Genomic DNA, 13,674 nt, shown 5'->3' with positions numbered 1-13,674 from the left:
CACGCCGGGCCCTGAACAAACACCTGTTAAAAACCAAAAGGCGTCCGCCTACTCGGACGTGTTTTGAGAAAAAACAATCGCCGGTGGCGATGCTCAGCCGTTACTCAACTACTTCGCCGTCGCTCGATCGAACTATTCGAAATTCGAATTCGGCGTGACATGCAAATCGACTGATTTGAATATTAACTGAAATTCCACCAAAACAATAATATCGTTCGGGTGGCGGCGGCGGTGGCGGCGGCGGTGGGGTTGGAACTGATAAAACGCGTCGATGATGCAAATCAGATTTATTATTTAGAAGTCTAAGACCGAATTTTTCAATTTAAGAAGTTAATTATGAAAAAAATCTGGAGAGGACTGTGGAGGACTGTCTACAAAGAGAATACTAATAGTATTTCAATTAACTTTTCTCGGGCTCTGAAGAAGTTGTGAAAGAGTGTCTCGCGTGCGCCTGACAACCGTGGCCAAGATATCATTTCCAATTTTATACCCGTGATTCAATAAAGTCTCAACACCATCGGCAACCCTTATATAAATAGCGCCGCCAGCCAGTGGCGTGCCCGGAAAGTCACCCCGCCTCGACGGTTTTCCCCAATTAAAAAATTGTCAATGAGGGGAACCGGAAAAAGTGTCGCTGACGACCACGAAGTGGGACGGGGGGGATTAATCGAGGGACAAAAAACGATTAGTCGTGTTTTGGGCCATTGTGTCGCTTCCTCTCCGTCCCTGGAGCAAAAGATGATACCGAATAGCGGAAATCTCTACTTTAAGCGGTTCTCAAGTGTAGAAACGGGAGATATGGAAATGTCGCACAAAAATAATTGGTTTGTGTGCTCCAACACGAGCACAAACTGGAAGGTGCTTGCACATCTCAGCTGAATATATTTGGATTGAGCGACCATCTGCCGCCTCAAAAACGGTTACAAAATTAAACAAATTGTCGAAAAAATAAAAAAACACAATTTTTCTCCGGCTAGTTCGTAAAAGGGCAGCGCGAACACCTATTGTTGACCAAGCCATTAGGCGACCGCCGTTCAAGTAACTAAATATTGTCACGCAGTTACCACCTGTTATTTTTATTACGTTTTTTCGACTCCTAACAGCCTCTTCGCCGTTTCGAGAGGCCGTCGGGGCTATTACCGGAATTATTGTTGCATGTTGACCGAACGAAAAGTGAGGTTAGATGAAAAATGTTGGGTTAGATCTCACAACTGTCAAAAATTGCAAATTGTCAAGCGGAACCTGGCAGACAAGTTCAACCAACTCAAGGAGCCGATCCTGGTAAGGTGGGGGACGTATCACAGTCTGCAAACACCCGGTGGAAGAACTAAATCTGTGGAAATTCGCTCAAGGTCGCAGTGAAAAGAGGATTTACCCGTGGATACTTTTCACTAGATTTGGAAATGCGGAAAAACATAAACAGGAGTCAGTTCCAGAGAGCCTCGACATTCGAGGGAACACCCACAAGAAGACATCTGCGGAGGAATGCTGGGTGCAAATACGGAAATGCGAGGGGCTGAAATGTTGGGAAGTGTTGGAGGGTTCTTTAAGGAGAGATTCTAAGGAGCTTCGTCTTGGGTGTGTTTCTCGCCGTCGAGATCTTGATCGGGAATGAAGAGCAGCGACCGAAGAAATAGTGAGGTTAGGTCCGCCAAGCGTCAAAAATCGCAACTGTCAAGTAAAACATGTCGGACACGTTCCTGGCGTCGCACTCCAGCACCAACCAGATCAAAGGCATCTCCACCCCGAAGGAGAAGATCCTGGTGGGGCTCATCGTCGTCAACATGCTGGTGATGATCCTGCTGATGTTCGCGGTCAACATGGTCCCCAAAGTATGTTAGTTAATACCGTTGAATAAATGTATCTGTTAGACGTTTGAGCAATTATTTTTTCGATCGACGCCCTCGAGGTTCGATTACACTCGACCGGCCCTCCACAACATGCAACAACGTAGGTCACGAATGCGACACAATCACTCGGGATGTAATTAATTTTCGAGGACCGAAACATACGTGCTAACAAATACAGTTACGTCAAAGTGAAGGGTGCTCTCCATAAAATGTAATTCAATTTTAAGTGTGGTCGCAGATCGGGGCTCGTGAGAGGGTCGGCACAATGTCTGTCACTGCCAGAAATCCCACCCCGATGCTACCAGATCCGATACTTAAGTTAATAAAATCAAGAAAGGGTGAGGGGCTGGAGGTCGGCTGTTGCCGGGTTATCTCTGATCAACCGCCACCGCACATCTAAGCTAGTTGTCTGTTTCAAACAACTGGAAAACCATTCCAAAATTCTCGCTGCTGTGCCAAATCCAATTTCAAGAATGCACCTCAAGATTTGTCTCAAGAAAACTACCGAAGAAGCGTCCGTCTTTGATTAATTTTCCAGTTAAATTCCTCCACCCTCGCCGCATCCCTCGCCTTCAAAAGACAACTTTTATCCAGTTTCTCGTTCCCCAGGCCCTCGAATCCGGAATATTTAAACGGTGCCGCTGACCAGCTCCGTCTGCACGAACCCTGAAGCACCCTCGAAATGTAGACCGGAGGAATCGTTTCGATTGTGAATAGGTCGCATCCCAAAACCTATACAAGTATCTCGTTATCCCATACGTTGAAACCGATCCACATTGTACAGATATATAAATTTCTCGTGAATGCTTTTCGATGATTTTTTTATCCCTACTCGAGAACCACCCTTCGATGCGCGTTCTCTAATTGTCGGTCGACTGCATCGTTTTTATATCAATTATAATTTAATTTTTTACGGTCGGACTTGACTCCGGCTCCCCCGGACCTGGGGCATTGTTTTCGAGGGGCGTAATCGCCCGATAATACGAGGGCAGAACATAATAACGCAAATTGGGCAATAATAAAACGGTTTGCCCCACGCTGGGAAATTTTCCACCGACTCCTGTCACATCTAATAATAATAATAATATCACATTAATTATACAGGGTGTCTGAAAATTCGCCAATTTCAAATTCAGAGCGTTGTAGGGGATCACCTCAGTAGTCCAAATATGGAAAAAAAAATCGGCTGCTATGTATTGAACAAAATTAAAGTGCTCATATCTTCTTCAGAAAGAGCGAATTTTTTTTCTAAGTATTTTTTGAGCCCCACTGGGTCCTTCCCTACCACGTTCTGAATTCGGATTTCGCAAATTTTGAGACACCCTGTATTATCTTCAGCACTTACCTGTACAACTTTTTTTTAATTTGGCGAAATTTCGCTCCGCGACCTCCGAGTTGTTTGTTTTTGCGAATATTTGCACGTAATTAGGAATAAATTATGTGACGTCAGTCGGGTAAGGTGGGAAATGAAAAAACTAGTTGTCATCTATGTTAACATTTTATTTAATAATTTATTTATATAATTTCGTATACAATCCAGTTTAAGTACGTGCGATCTAGTCTAGACAACCCAAGTCAGTAATATACAGAGTGTACGACGAGTGGTAGCTATACAACAGGTTCTAAAACTATTCACAATTATTTACAGAGTTGACCAATAAAGTGTGGAAAGCAACCGTAGAAAATTATGTACAAGACGTGATCAGGCGAACCAGTGGCGACCGTCACAAATTAGAGGGAAATAACCACAGTTTAATACAGACAATAAAACCGAACACACGCCACTGTTTACAATATAATTTATATGATCTGGTAGCTACAGGCTAACAATAGAGACCTAATAACTGGCTTCATGTATTCAATACGGTTAGGGGTCGGTGGATGAATGGAAGAGAGGGTAGGGGGATGGAACTTGATTCATATGTATTTTATAATTAAATTCTGATGTGATTGTTCGTGCGGAAACTCGTACTGGTCTTCATTAATCCGCTCTCTCCTGTAGTACACCCGGTGGACAAGTGAAACATGCATTTAGTGTTATTCACGTTTAGCAAACACGCCGTGTATATGTGGAACCACCCATTTTTCACTCGAATCGGTAGTACAGCGGCTATTCCGAATACGACGTCTTGTCGGAGCTGGTGTTGGATCCGGGGGACGACGCCGAAGCCTTGTCGCTGGAGTAGACGTCGTGGACCGACCCCACCATCGAGAGGTAGTCGGGTGGGGGACGTATCACCGTCGGGAGATACCCCGTGCCGGCGTAGGGCGCCGACAGAAACCGCCTCGACGGGCTGAACCTGTGGAAATTCGCCGGAGGTCCCAGCGGGCTGAAAGCCGACGGAGGCGCCGCCACTTCCTCGTGGGTCCCGCTCACCATCATCTCCATAGCTTGGACGACGTCTCCCTTGCACCTAAACAAACGTCAGTTGGTGTTTACAAATTGCGGGGAGACCCACCTCTGCAGGAGAGCCTCGACATCCGAGCGCCTCTTCCCCGGGAACACCCTCATCAGGACGTCAACCGGCGACCGCTGGGTGGTGTACTGGGGCTGGAAGTGCGGAAAGGCGGGGAACTGCTGGTAGGGAATGAAATTGTGAGTGGGTTGAGGTGGCGTCTCCGGACTGGAGGGCTTCTTCAGGGAGAGATTCTCCGGAGCTTCGCTTTGGGTGTCCTCCTCGACGTCGAGATCCGGGTCGGGGCTGGTGGTGGGCTCGGGCGAAGGAGTGGGGGCCGAAGGGGCCGGGACGTTGACGGGGCTCGACTGGCGACTCTTCTTCAGCTCTTCGGCGTCGGAGTCGGAGCCCTCCAGCGAGCAGTCCTCCACGTTGATTCGCGGGCGCTTGGAGGCTAAAATTTTTTTTTTTTTTGTAAAACTTGAACGAGCAAACGTTTTAATTAACAGTGTTTTTTTGGTGCGGGGCTTCGCCGCGATATTAAATCTCCCCGTAAAAATAATTTTTGCAAACAGACAAGTCAACAGTGGCCACTTCAAAGTCTTCTTTAATTTGAAATCCCCACATTCATTTCTAGAATTACATAACGAAACAGAAAAAGCACTGTTGACTTCGTGGGTACAGTTCGCGACAACATTGATTGCGTACGCGTGCACGCGTCATTGTTCGCGCTCGCGCTAACGACCGCTGTATCCTTTTCGAGAGCCATTAGTGCAACGAGGGGCGATCAATTAAAGGGAATTACGGCCTTAACGATCGTGCTCGGCCACGTTTCTCCGCCACTCGACGGCCGCAAGAGCGCCAGGTGGACGGAGGGCCTTAAGCCGGCGTTTACCGCGCGGAACGCGCGCCTTATCCGGTTCAAGGTCCCGGAGGAAATTTTCTCCCATCATTACCGCCCCAATCGATCCTAATTACTGCCCTATGTGACCCATAAAGGCGGCGTTTAGCACCCGCGCTCTATATTAAATGGATACTCATATTTCTACCCCGCATTCCTTCCTTATTGCGAATTCCCCAAGTATCATTTGGGGTAATGAAGTGGCGACGCTCTTTTACCCGCCCCTCGCTTGTTGCCAAACGTCTCGACGTCCGCCCCCTCGGTGCGTTTTTCTTGGACAAAGCCCGCGCCCGACCGGTCATTATAAATTAACGGCGAGCGAGCTTTGATTTTGTTTTTCATCGGAAACGGAGCTTTATTGCTCGAATAAAAGACTGTATACACGGGTTAATTCCGGTGCTCCAGTATTTTGTTTTCAGTTTCAGAGTGGCCCCGGAGTCCAGTCGGACCGTTGCGTTTTCGACGGAGGGATGCACAAGTCCGGTCGACTGCTAGGTGTGCCCGGATTTGGAGCGGCGGACCGGAATAAAGGCGACTCCGGAGCGACGGACGGTCAGGTCTGTTTGGTTTTATTGCTAATTGTGGGCGGAGAAAAGAATTTTCTCTTTGTCCGCCTAAATATGTCGAGAAAACTTGCCGAAAGATTATTTTAATTTTGTGGCGGGCGGCGGCGCCTCTGCCTCTTACATGACACGCAGGCGGCGTATTTGATATCGAACAGTTAACATGTCGCCCGCAGAGGACCATATATATTCTAACAATTGTGTAAGACAATGCCGCCAACGTGTTCTGTTAACGTGCCGAACAATAGCAAGCGTTTTGGCAAGGGTAGCTGCCGGCAGATTTATGAAGCTTACCAAACACCTAACACCCGATTTCCAGAGATACATGCGATCCCCATGAAAATAATTTTCAGGAGCAGACGCCGCCGCCGCCATAAAATGATATTCAATAACGAACGATCGTAAACTTCTGAGTCGAACCTATTGTCCGGATTTACGACGGTTTTAATCGTTCATTAAAAAGTTTCCGTCGCTGAACGGACTGTAACTGACGGCCGGGATTTACAGCCGCCGTTCCGGAGCGGCTCCGGGCACGCCGGATTTTTCCCGGTGTTGCTTTCGCGATGATTTCTAATTTCTTATACAACGTTTCGTGTTTGCACAGCTTAATTGACAATTAAATTTAATCAGCAACATCAGAACCGCGTGTGAAACTGCGCAAATAGAAAAAAATCCTAATTGTTATTTAATGCCGTCCGTTTGCACAAGTCGTACAGTATTGGAGAGTGATGACGAGGAAAGAACGAAGAGTTCCGCTAGGCAAACACGACAGTGGTAATGATGGTTAGCTGCTGGAACAAATACACTGAAACTGGGACCTAGGTGGGCAAACATGTCGCGACCTTTCAGAATTTACATTTCCATAGATACATGCAAGAATTTCTTCTTTAATTTAAAAAATACGTCTATTATGTGTCGTTCGATGGCGAACGCTCGCTCTCTCAATATTGACCATACGTTTATCAAACATTACAGGACTATACTTTTAAATTGCCAAATGTTTGACGTCGGGAGGCTGCGATAGGGGGGTGTGCGTTTCACACCAAAAATTTACAACAAAATGGAAAAATGTACGATCGAAACTGGAGTAAAAAGACCAACTCAGGTCAAACAACTGTCAAAGTATGTACAGGTGTCCCGAAAATGGCGCACCAACAGTGCACTATTGTGTAGAAAAGATTACCGTAAACGTGAGAAAAATGTTAAAAAAATTCTATTGCACTTATTTGCTACAAAATTTACAAAGCTTGTAAATTCTCTATTATGCAGTAATGTACGATTCGAGGTAGTTTTTATAACAATTTAATACATGTATTTCGAAATAATTGACCTGTTAAGTGCCACTTTCAAAGACCCCCAAGTTAGCAAATAAGTCCAATAGAATTTTTTAAACATTTTTCTCACGTTTACGGTAATCTCTTCTACACCGTAGTGCACCGTTAGTGTGCCCTTTTTGGGACACCCTGTATATCTCTCCAACCTGATGAATCAAAAACAATTTTTCAAAAATATTATTTTCGTTCCATTCGAATCGATAAAGTTATGGAACCAATTGTTGAAAAAAAAATCTTTCTGAGCTACTTCAGAAATTAGGTTTTTGAAATTTTCAGCTGTTTGATTGGATCCAGAAAATCGCACTCTCGTGTTTTAATCAAGGAAACAAGAAGGAATGTTTTAATAATTTCGCTACTGAAAACTCCTCCAAAACTGTTTGTTGTTGTGTAATTTAAGACAAAATTTATCTTCAAGAATTAGTTGCAACGAGTTTCACTTCAGAATTTCAGAAATCACACTTTTTACGAGTCAGTAAAATGGTTCATAAAAATAATAAAAGAATCGTTTCACTGTCTCTATTGTACAATTGAACGGGAGGAATTGTGTAAACGATTTATAAAAATTGTTACAGTTTTGAAGATTACGTTTTTGGATCTTCACTCTCTTCCATATAGAAAACTACGGCAGATAGAGCAAAGTTGCTTAGAACCTCCTTTGTGGAGCACAAAATTTCTTATGAAGAGAAACCAACAGCGTTGTTGTAGCTGTCATAGTTCAGACGTAGGAGACGTTTAAAGCACACCGTTAAATACTCTCCTTTTTTTCACTAGACTTACGGTTTCCGCGGTTCTCATCGGTTTATAACAATTGATTTTTTAAATCTAAATGTTTACAAATTACAGGCTCTAGAGATTATAAAGACATTATTAATTTCAATTCGACAAAATTTGAAATATTTTAAAGATCTAGATATTAATTATGTATGATTTTTTTTTACTGAATGGTTATGTGAAAAGTAATCATCAGTAACACAATCATAAAAAAATGTTGGTGTATTTATTGTTGAAGATTTTTATCAACGATTTGTTATAAACAACTCTACCATAAATAGTAAGAGTATTTACAGTGTAGGTATAATATTTTATAGGTTTTTGCAAATTAGAAGCATTTTTGGTTTTTTTCCCAAAAAGATTATTTATTATCGAAATCTAATTACATAATTTATTTAAAGCTGATAACATTTATAATGGTTAAAAACCAAACTTTCAGTTTTTTATTTCTATTCCATTCCATGAAATTATTTTCAGTTTCGTTTTCATTTCATTACCTATTCTCATCAAGCAAGTGTTACTTTTGAAGACCGCAAAAACCTTCCACAGCTGAATAGTTATTTGTGTAACAAGGCCAAAAAGTGCATCTTTTTCGTCCGAGTGTTGAGTTTCTTGACCGAGGCATAACCGAGGCTTGAAAACAGGTGAGGGCAATTTTTTAGGCGACCGCAAAAGACATAATTGGAAAAATTACAAATTTATTTTGTATATCTACGTTTTGCAAATATGAAAGTACATAAATCAATTTATTAATACCTACATATTAACAATTTTTTTATAGTAGGTATTTGTTATCACTTATCAGCATGCCAACAAAACTAGAAATTTACTATTCGCAATACAAATACTTATTTAGATAATTAATGGTGACGACAATTATCGGTTTTGTCCGTTTCGTTGCTAACTTACTAAACAGACCAAGAGATGGTGCCACGGTCAGCGTCCGAAAAAGAGTTACTTTTCGTCCGCTTGTGAGTACATAAAATTACCGTTTTGATTAAGGATACCTAAAAAATATATTGAGAGAGCCAAAAGTTTGGAATAATAGTAATATTTTCAAATTTCCTTTAACTTTTTTTTTACAGTACAATTTCGTAGTTATAGTTTCATATTTTGAAATCCACTAAAACTCTAACGCTCTTCACTACTTTTAACAAAATCTGACAAAAGACTGACAATTTTTTCCTGAGAAGAGCAATATTCTGCTTGCGCGAATCTTTTGTCTACGCTTCAAGCAATATTTCCTTTTTTAATTATACCTTTCTTAGTGGTAGTTTTTATTGCATATTATTTTAGGGTGGTATATTGTCATTTGCTAATTATTCCCTTAATAATTAAAAAATTGCATTATTCCATGTGCTGTTACTGGTAATAAGTTAAAGCCCCAAACAATATCCACAGCTGTTTCTCCACTTCTGCTTTACTTAATCACTTCTATTTTAATAGGTTTTAATAGTTTTAATAGTAAAACATTTTCCTTTCTCGACGCTTTTTCATTTTTACAAACACAACTCTATAGCATGTGTTACCATAGTGACTAGACGCAACTAGTCACTATGGAAACACATGCTATACGTATAGATTTTCGGCTTCTACTACATTTGAAAATCTGACATTTGACAACTCACACTTGTCACTTTGCACTACTTTGAAGTTTTCGTTGTTTATCATTTTATTAAGAACTGTTAACTAAACTTTCTGAAGTATTTGCGGCAGCAAAAGAAGTTTTTCAAGATTATCTCTTGGAAGACATCAATTACTGTAGTGAGTAATTCATTTATTGTAATGTATTTTTATTGAAATGGAACCTTCAACAATGCCGAGTGGATTAATGTTCTTGTTTTTATTATTTTTCATGAAAATTAAATCAATTGAACAGATCAAAGTTGTTGTGGAGTTATTTTTAAATTACGTTATCTGAAACCCCTTGTTTTTAGATAACCAAGTAATCACATCGATTGCCCTTTAGGATAGTATAGTTACGCTATGTAGGTGGCAAATTTCACAGCCAACTACGACGTAAGAAAGGTTTATAGCAACTCTCTATTTCAATCAATTAAATTAAGATTAACGTTTCACGATTGGTAAAATTAGACGCAATCAGGGGAGGCCGTGAAGAGTTTTTGTTTCGCTTGTGCCGCCTCCCTGGACCTAGATCGCTCACGGCTAGGACCTCCGGGTTTTGTGAAACTGTTACGTGCCCACCGCAAGTGAGCACTGTAACATTTACAGAAATAATGGCTGGGTAAACACCATCCACTCGACCACCACTCGAGAATATTAATGAACGCGGTGAGAATCCGATGACGTCGTCTTCGAACACTCGATATTTTTTTTAATTTCGTCTCGTATAAGAAACTGGAATCCGTCGACTTCGCCGTTTGAAAATGGACACTTTCGATGTGCCAACTCCGAACAGTTGCACTGCAAAGCGCGAAGAATTTCAATTGCAGCTTGCGCCCCCCGTCTTCGGTAACCGGATCCCGATTTTTGCATCGACGGGGTGGAAAAAAACCGCTCGCCGCGGAATCATTATTTCCGGTGTCGAACCATTGAAATCGGATCGTTTGAATAAAGACGGTGTCGACAATGGCGCTGCAAATTTAGTCTTTGTGACGCCGATGGCGACCGAAATGTTGCGTCTGACGTCTCGTCGGATATCGACGGCGATTCGTTCAAATCAATGTGTTTTTTCGAATCCTTTTGTGCTCGAGGATAATTGGTTGTCCCGGCGCGTCCTCGACGACTCCGGGAATAATCATTTCGCCGGAGCGACGAACAACAAATAAAAGTCCACCGACGGGGTCAAGTCCGGGTCCCCGAAAATGTGTGCCAGCGCGTGACCCCCGAGCGGGGCCGCGGTTTTGGTTACTCACTGGGGCTGGACGGCTCCGACGAGTCCGACGCCGTGAAGGTGTTGCGCTGCATCAGCTGCGAGATGCCCATGTCGGGGGTTTGCGGCATCGTCGGGGGCGTCCCGGCGGGGCCGTCTCCCACGACCGATCCGGGCGTCGGGAAGAGGATGCCCAGCTCTCTGGCCTCGTTCTCCTCTTGGGCTTGTTGCCTCCGGAGGGCGACTTGGGCCGCCATCACCCTCTGTCGCTCGGCGATCAGGGTGCACTTGGCGCAGTTGCAATCGCGCCATCGACAGTATCTCTTGTGCCCCTTGAGCGCCGACACGACGCCGTGGTTGCGACAGCGGGCGCACTTCGGGGTGCGCTGGTAGCGCTCGGAGGCCCGCAAGAAAAAGGCGGGCGGGATGGCGCCCAGCACCGGGTGCTGGGACATCAGAGAGGACATGTCGACGCCGCTGCCCGGGAGGCTCATGCTGGCGGGGTCCTGGAAAAAAAAAGAATGTGCTTATTTGGAACAAATTCGCCGAGTAAAATTTCTTAATTTAATTTTTTTGTTCACATAAAAATAGGAAAAAATTGTAATGAAAACGTAAGAAAGATTCGAAAGTATAAAAGTAAAGGTTGTTGAGATTAATTTCTATAACTAATTGTTTTAAAGTAGGTACAGGTAATTGCATAACAATAATTATATAATGGATAATGTTTAAATGTTTTAGGAAACGGTCAAATATTCAATGATGAAACTTTTTTTTTTTTAAATAACACTGACGTAATGTTTTAACCAAATTAATTCCGAAGCGATTAATTAATCGCATAGTTAAATTGTTAAATGGAAGATACCTACATACTTAGATCAGTACAATATCGATGAAGAATGAAACCGTCCAGAAGGTCTAGTTTTTTTGAAAATAATTATAATTATTACATAATTATATCGAATAACATTGTTAGACACATGTTTATTTATTTTTTTTAGAAATGCACAAAGTTTTGATTTTCTGTATTATGAATGGAGTGCGGTGAAGAAATACAGGGTCTCAAAATTCGCGAATTCCAAATTCAGAGCGTTGTAGGGGATCACCTCAGTAGTCCAAATATGGAAATAAAAAAAAATCGGGACTCCCCCCACAAAGATACATTGCTCTGAAGGTGCACTCTTTGAACTGCGTTTTCTTCAAATAATGACGTAAAACAATTTTTTGAAGAATAGCTTTACTTTGGAGTAAAAAAATCTTAAATTTTTGTAATTCTTCTTAAAAATGGAACGGTAACGTAGCTATAATAGTATTTTGTCACTGGATTTGAAGGCTGCTATGTATCGAACAAAATTAAAGTGCTTATACTCGTATCTTCTTCAGGAAGACCGATTTTTTTTTCTAAGTATTTTTCGAGCTCCACTGGGTCCTTCCCTACCACACTCTGAATTCGGAATTCGCGAATTTTGAGACACCCTGTATATCAAAAATAAAAGAAAAAGTCATAATAAATTATATATTCTTTAGTTACTTATTCTTGAAATCATAAACTACATATGGCAAATTATTATTAGTGAAGAATGGAAATTTTGCGTTGAAACTCAGTACTGGAAGTCAAATTTGATTTTTTAATCATATCGAATTAGGCTAATTCTGGAGGTCTTATTTGGCTGGGTTTACAACTTACAGTGGGATCTCGAAAAATGTCCCTCACGAAGTTCTACGTCTAGAGCTTTTATCTTAATGCGCCACCCTGTAGGTAATTTATTTATTGTTAATCCCTCAAAATAAATCTTTTCTAAAACGTCTTGCAAAAGTGGTTTAAAGCAGAAATATATTTTTTTAATTACTTTTCGATGAAAAGAGAAAACTTTTATCATAAATAGATACGTAATTGGGTACTAATTAATTTTTTAATTATCTATTAGGCCGAATATATTCGAGCACCAAAATTTTTGCGGAAAAAAATGTATCAAAAAAATTATAATATTGATCGTATTGGATCCTGAGCAAGATAATTTTTTCTATGAATAAATAAATAATTTTCTTCCCAATAAATAAATATTTTTTAAATATCTAATCCAAAACCGAAGAATCTTAAAGAATAAGATCTGACAATATTTTGGCAGAAAACATAAAAATAAAGTCATTGAAACGTCGAAGAATAATTTAATAAGGGTAATAAATTGTAACGAAAAGAATCAGGAGAAAAGTCTTGTAAAAACAGAATTTTAATCGCTGTAGAAATGCTACAAATTTTATATTTATAAAACAAAACAGAACACAAACAGCAACACACCAAAAAATAAACATCTTTTAAGAATTACCTAATTTTTTAACAATTATTGTATGATTTGTTTTTATTTTAGTTTATAACATTATAACGTGTTGGTTTTGCTACTTACCAAATTTCACTACTCATTTTTTACTAAAGTTTTATTTTTTGTAGCCGTTTATCTTTATTTTCATTCACATTTTCAGTGCAATATTTTTAATAAAATGTAGAGCAATAGCGTCGCTTTTCTGCATTTTAACCGGTCTAATAATTTTTACGTGATTGGTCACATTTCATCAAAACGACGGCAATATAATACGTTTTATGACCACTTATGCCATAAAAGAAAATACAAATTTTAATGCAAAACCATTTCTAGCTTTCTACGCTTTGCGAAACTGTTAATTCCAACGCTTCAGCCGTTGCTTTTGTTTACTTCTCTTCCAGGATTATGTGACATTGCTCCCGTTAAAAATGACAATACATCCTAATTCCTACTGGACATTTAAATTCAACCTACTTGATCAAGTTTCTTTTTGTTTTGTCGATAACGGAAAGTCAGTGTACGCGTTTCTCGTCCCTGCGTTCCCTCCGGGTGACTTGTTGAGACGTTCAGTTCACCATCACAGATCGGGTCGCGTCACCCGCCACTAACCCAAGTTCCGGACTTTTCGAGACTGATCGGACAATTTGTGCGTAATGATACCGTATCCGGTGGTCGCAACAGTCCTTACCACTGTTGGTTGGCCGCGCT

At 41.2% G+C, this 13,674-nt stretch overlaps 1 protein-coding gene across 1 annotated transcript; it reads right to left on the bottom strand.

Annotated features, from left to right (window-relative positions):
* Positions 1–3,313: 3,313 nt before the first annotated feature.
* dmrt99B (doublesex-Mab related 99B) lies at positions 3,314–13,611 on the bottom strand. The gene is made up of 4 exons (XM_069037702.1): positions 13,441–13,611; positions 10,692–11,154; positions 4,310–4,700; positions 3,314–4,264 (listed from the first exon to the last, which is right to left on the bottom strand). Exons 2-4 carry the CDS (start codon positions 11,140–11,142, stop codon positions 3,961–3,963), a joined length of 1,146 nt encoding a protein of 381 aa, XP_068893803.1. The 5' UTR covers positions 11,143–11,154; positions 13,441–13,611; the 3' UTR covers positions 3,314–3,960.
* Between the last annotated feature and the right edge of the window lie 63 nt (positions 13,612–13,674).

Source organism: Tenebrio molitor, chromosome 2, assembly GCF_963966145.1.
Source record: "Tenebrio molitor chromosome 2, icTenMoli1.1, whole genome shotgun sequence".
In the NCBI taxonomy this organism is placed as follows: domain Eukaryota; kingdom Metazoa; phylum Arthropoda; class Insecta; order Coleoptera; family Tenebrionidae; genus Tenebrio; species Tenebrio molitor.
The sequence above is the reverse complement of the archived record's forward strand: the minus strand, read 5'-3'. Positions and strand labels throughout refer to the sequence as shown.

Bases quoted from the DNA above. Each gene is read 5' to 3' on its own strand.
- dmrt99B (XM_069037702.1), bottom strand. From the start codon at position 11,142: ATGAGCCTCCCGGGCAGCGGCGTCGACATGTCCTCTCTGATGTCCCAG. The intron at 4,701-10,691 runs GTGAGTAACCAA...AAAAAATTTTAG, and splicing joins GTCGGAGCCGTCCAGCCCCA to CCTCCAAGCGCCCGCGAATC. The intron at 4,265-4,309 runs GTGGGTCTCCCC...ACGTTTGTTTAG, and splicing joins GTCGAGGCTCTCCTGCAGAG to GTGCAAGGGAGACGTCGTCC.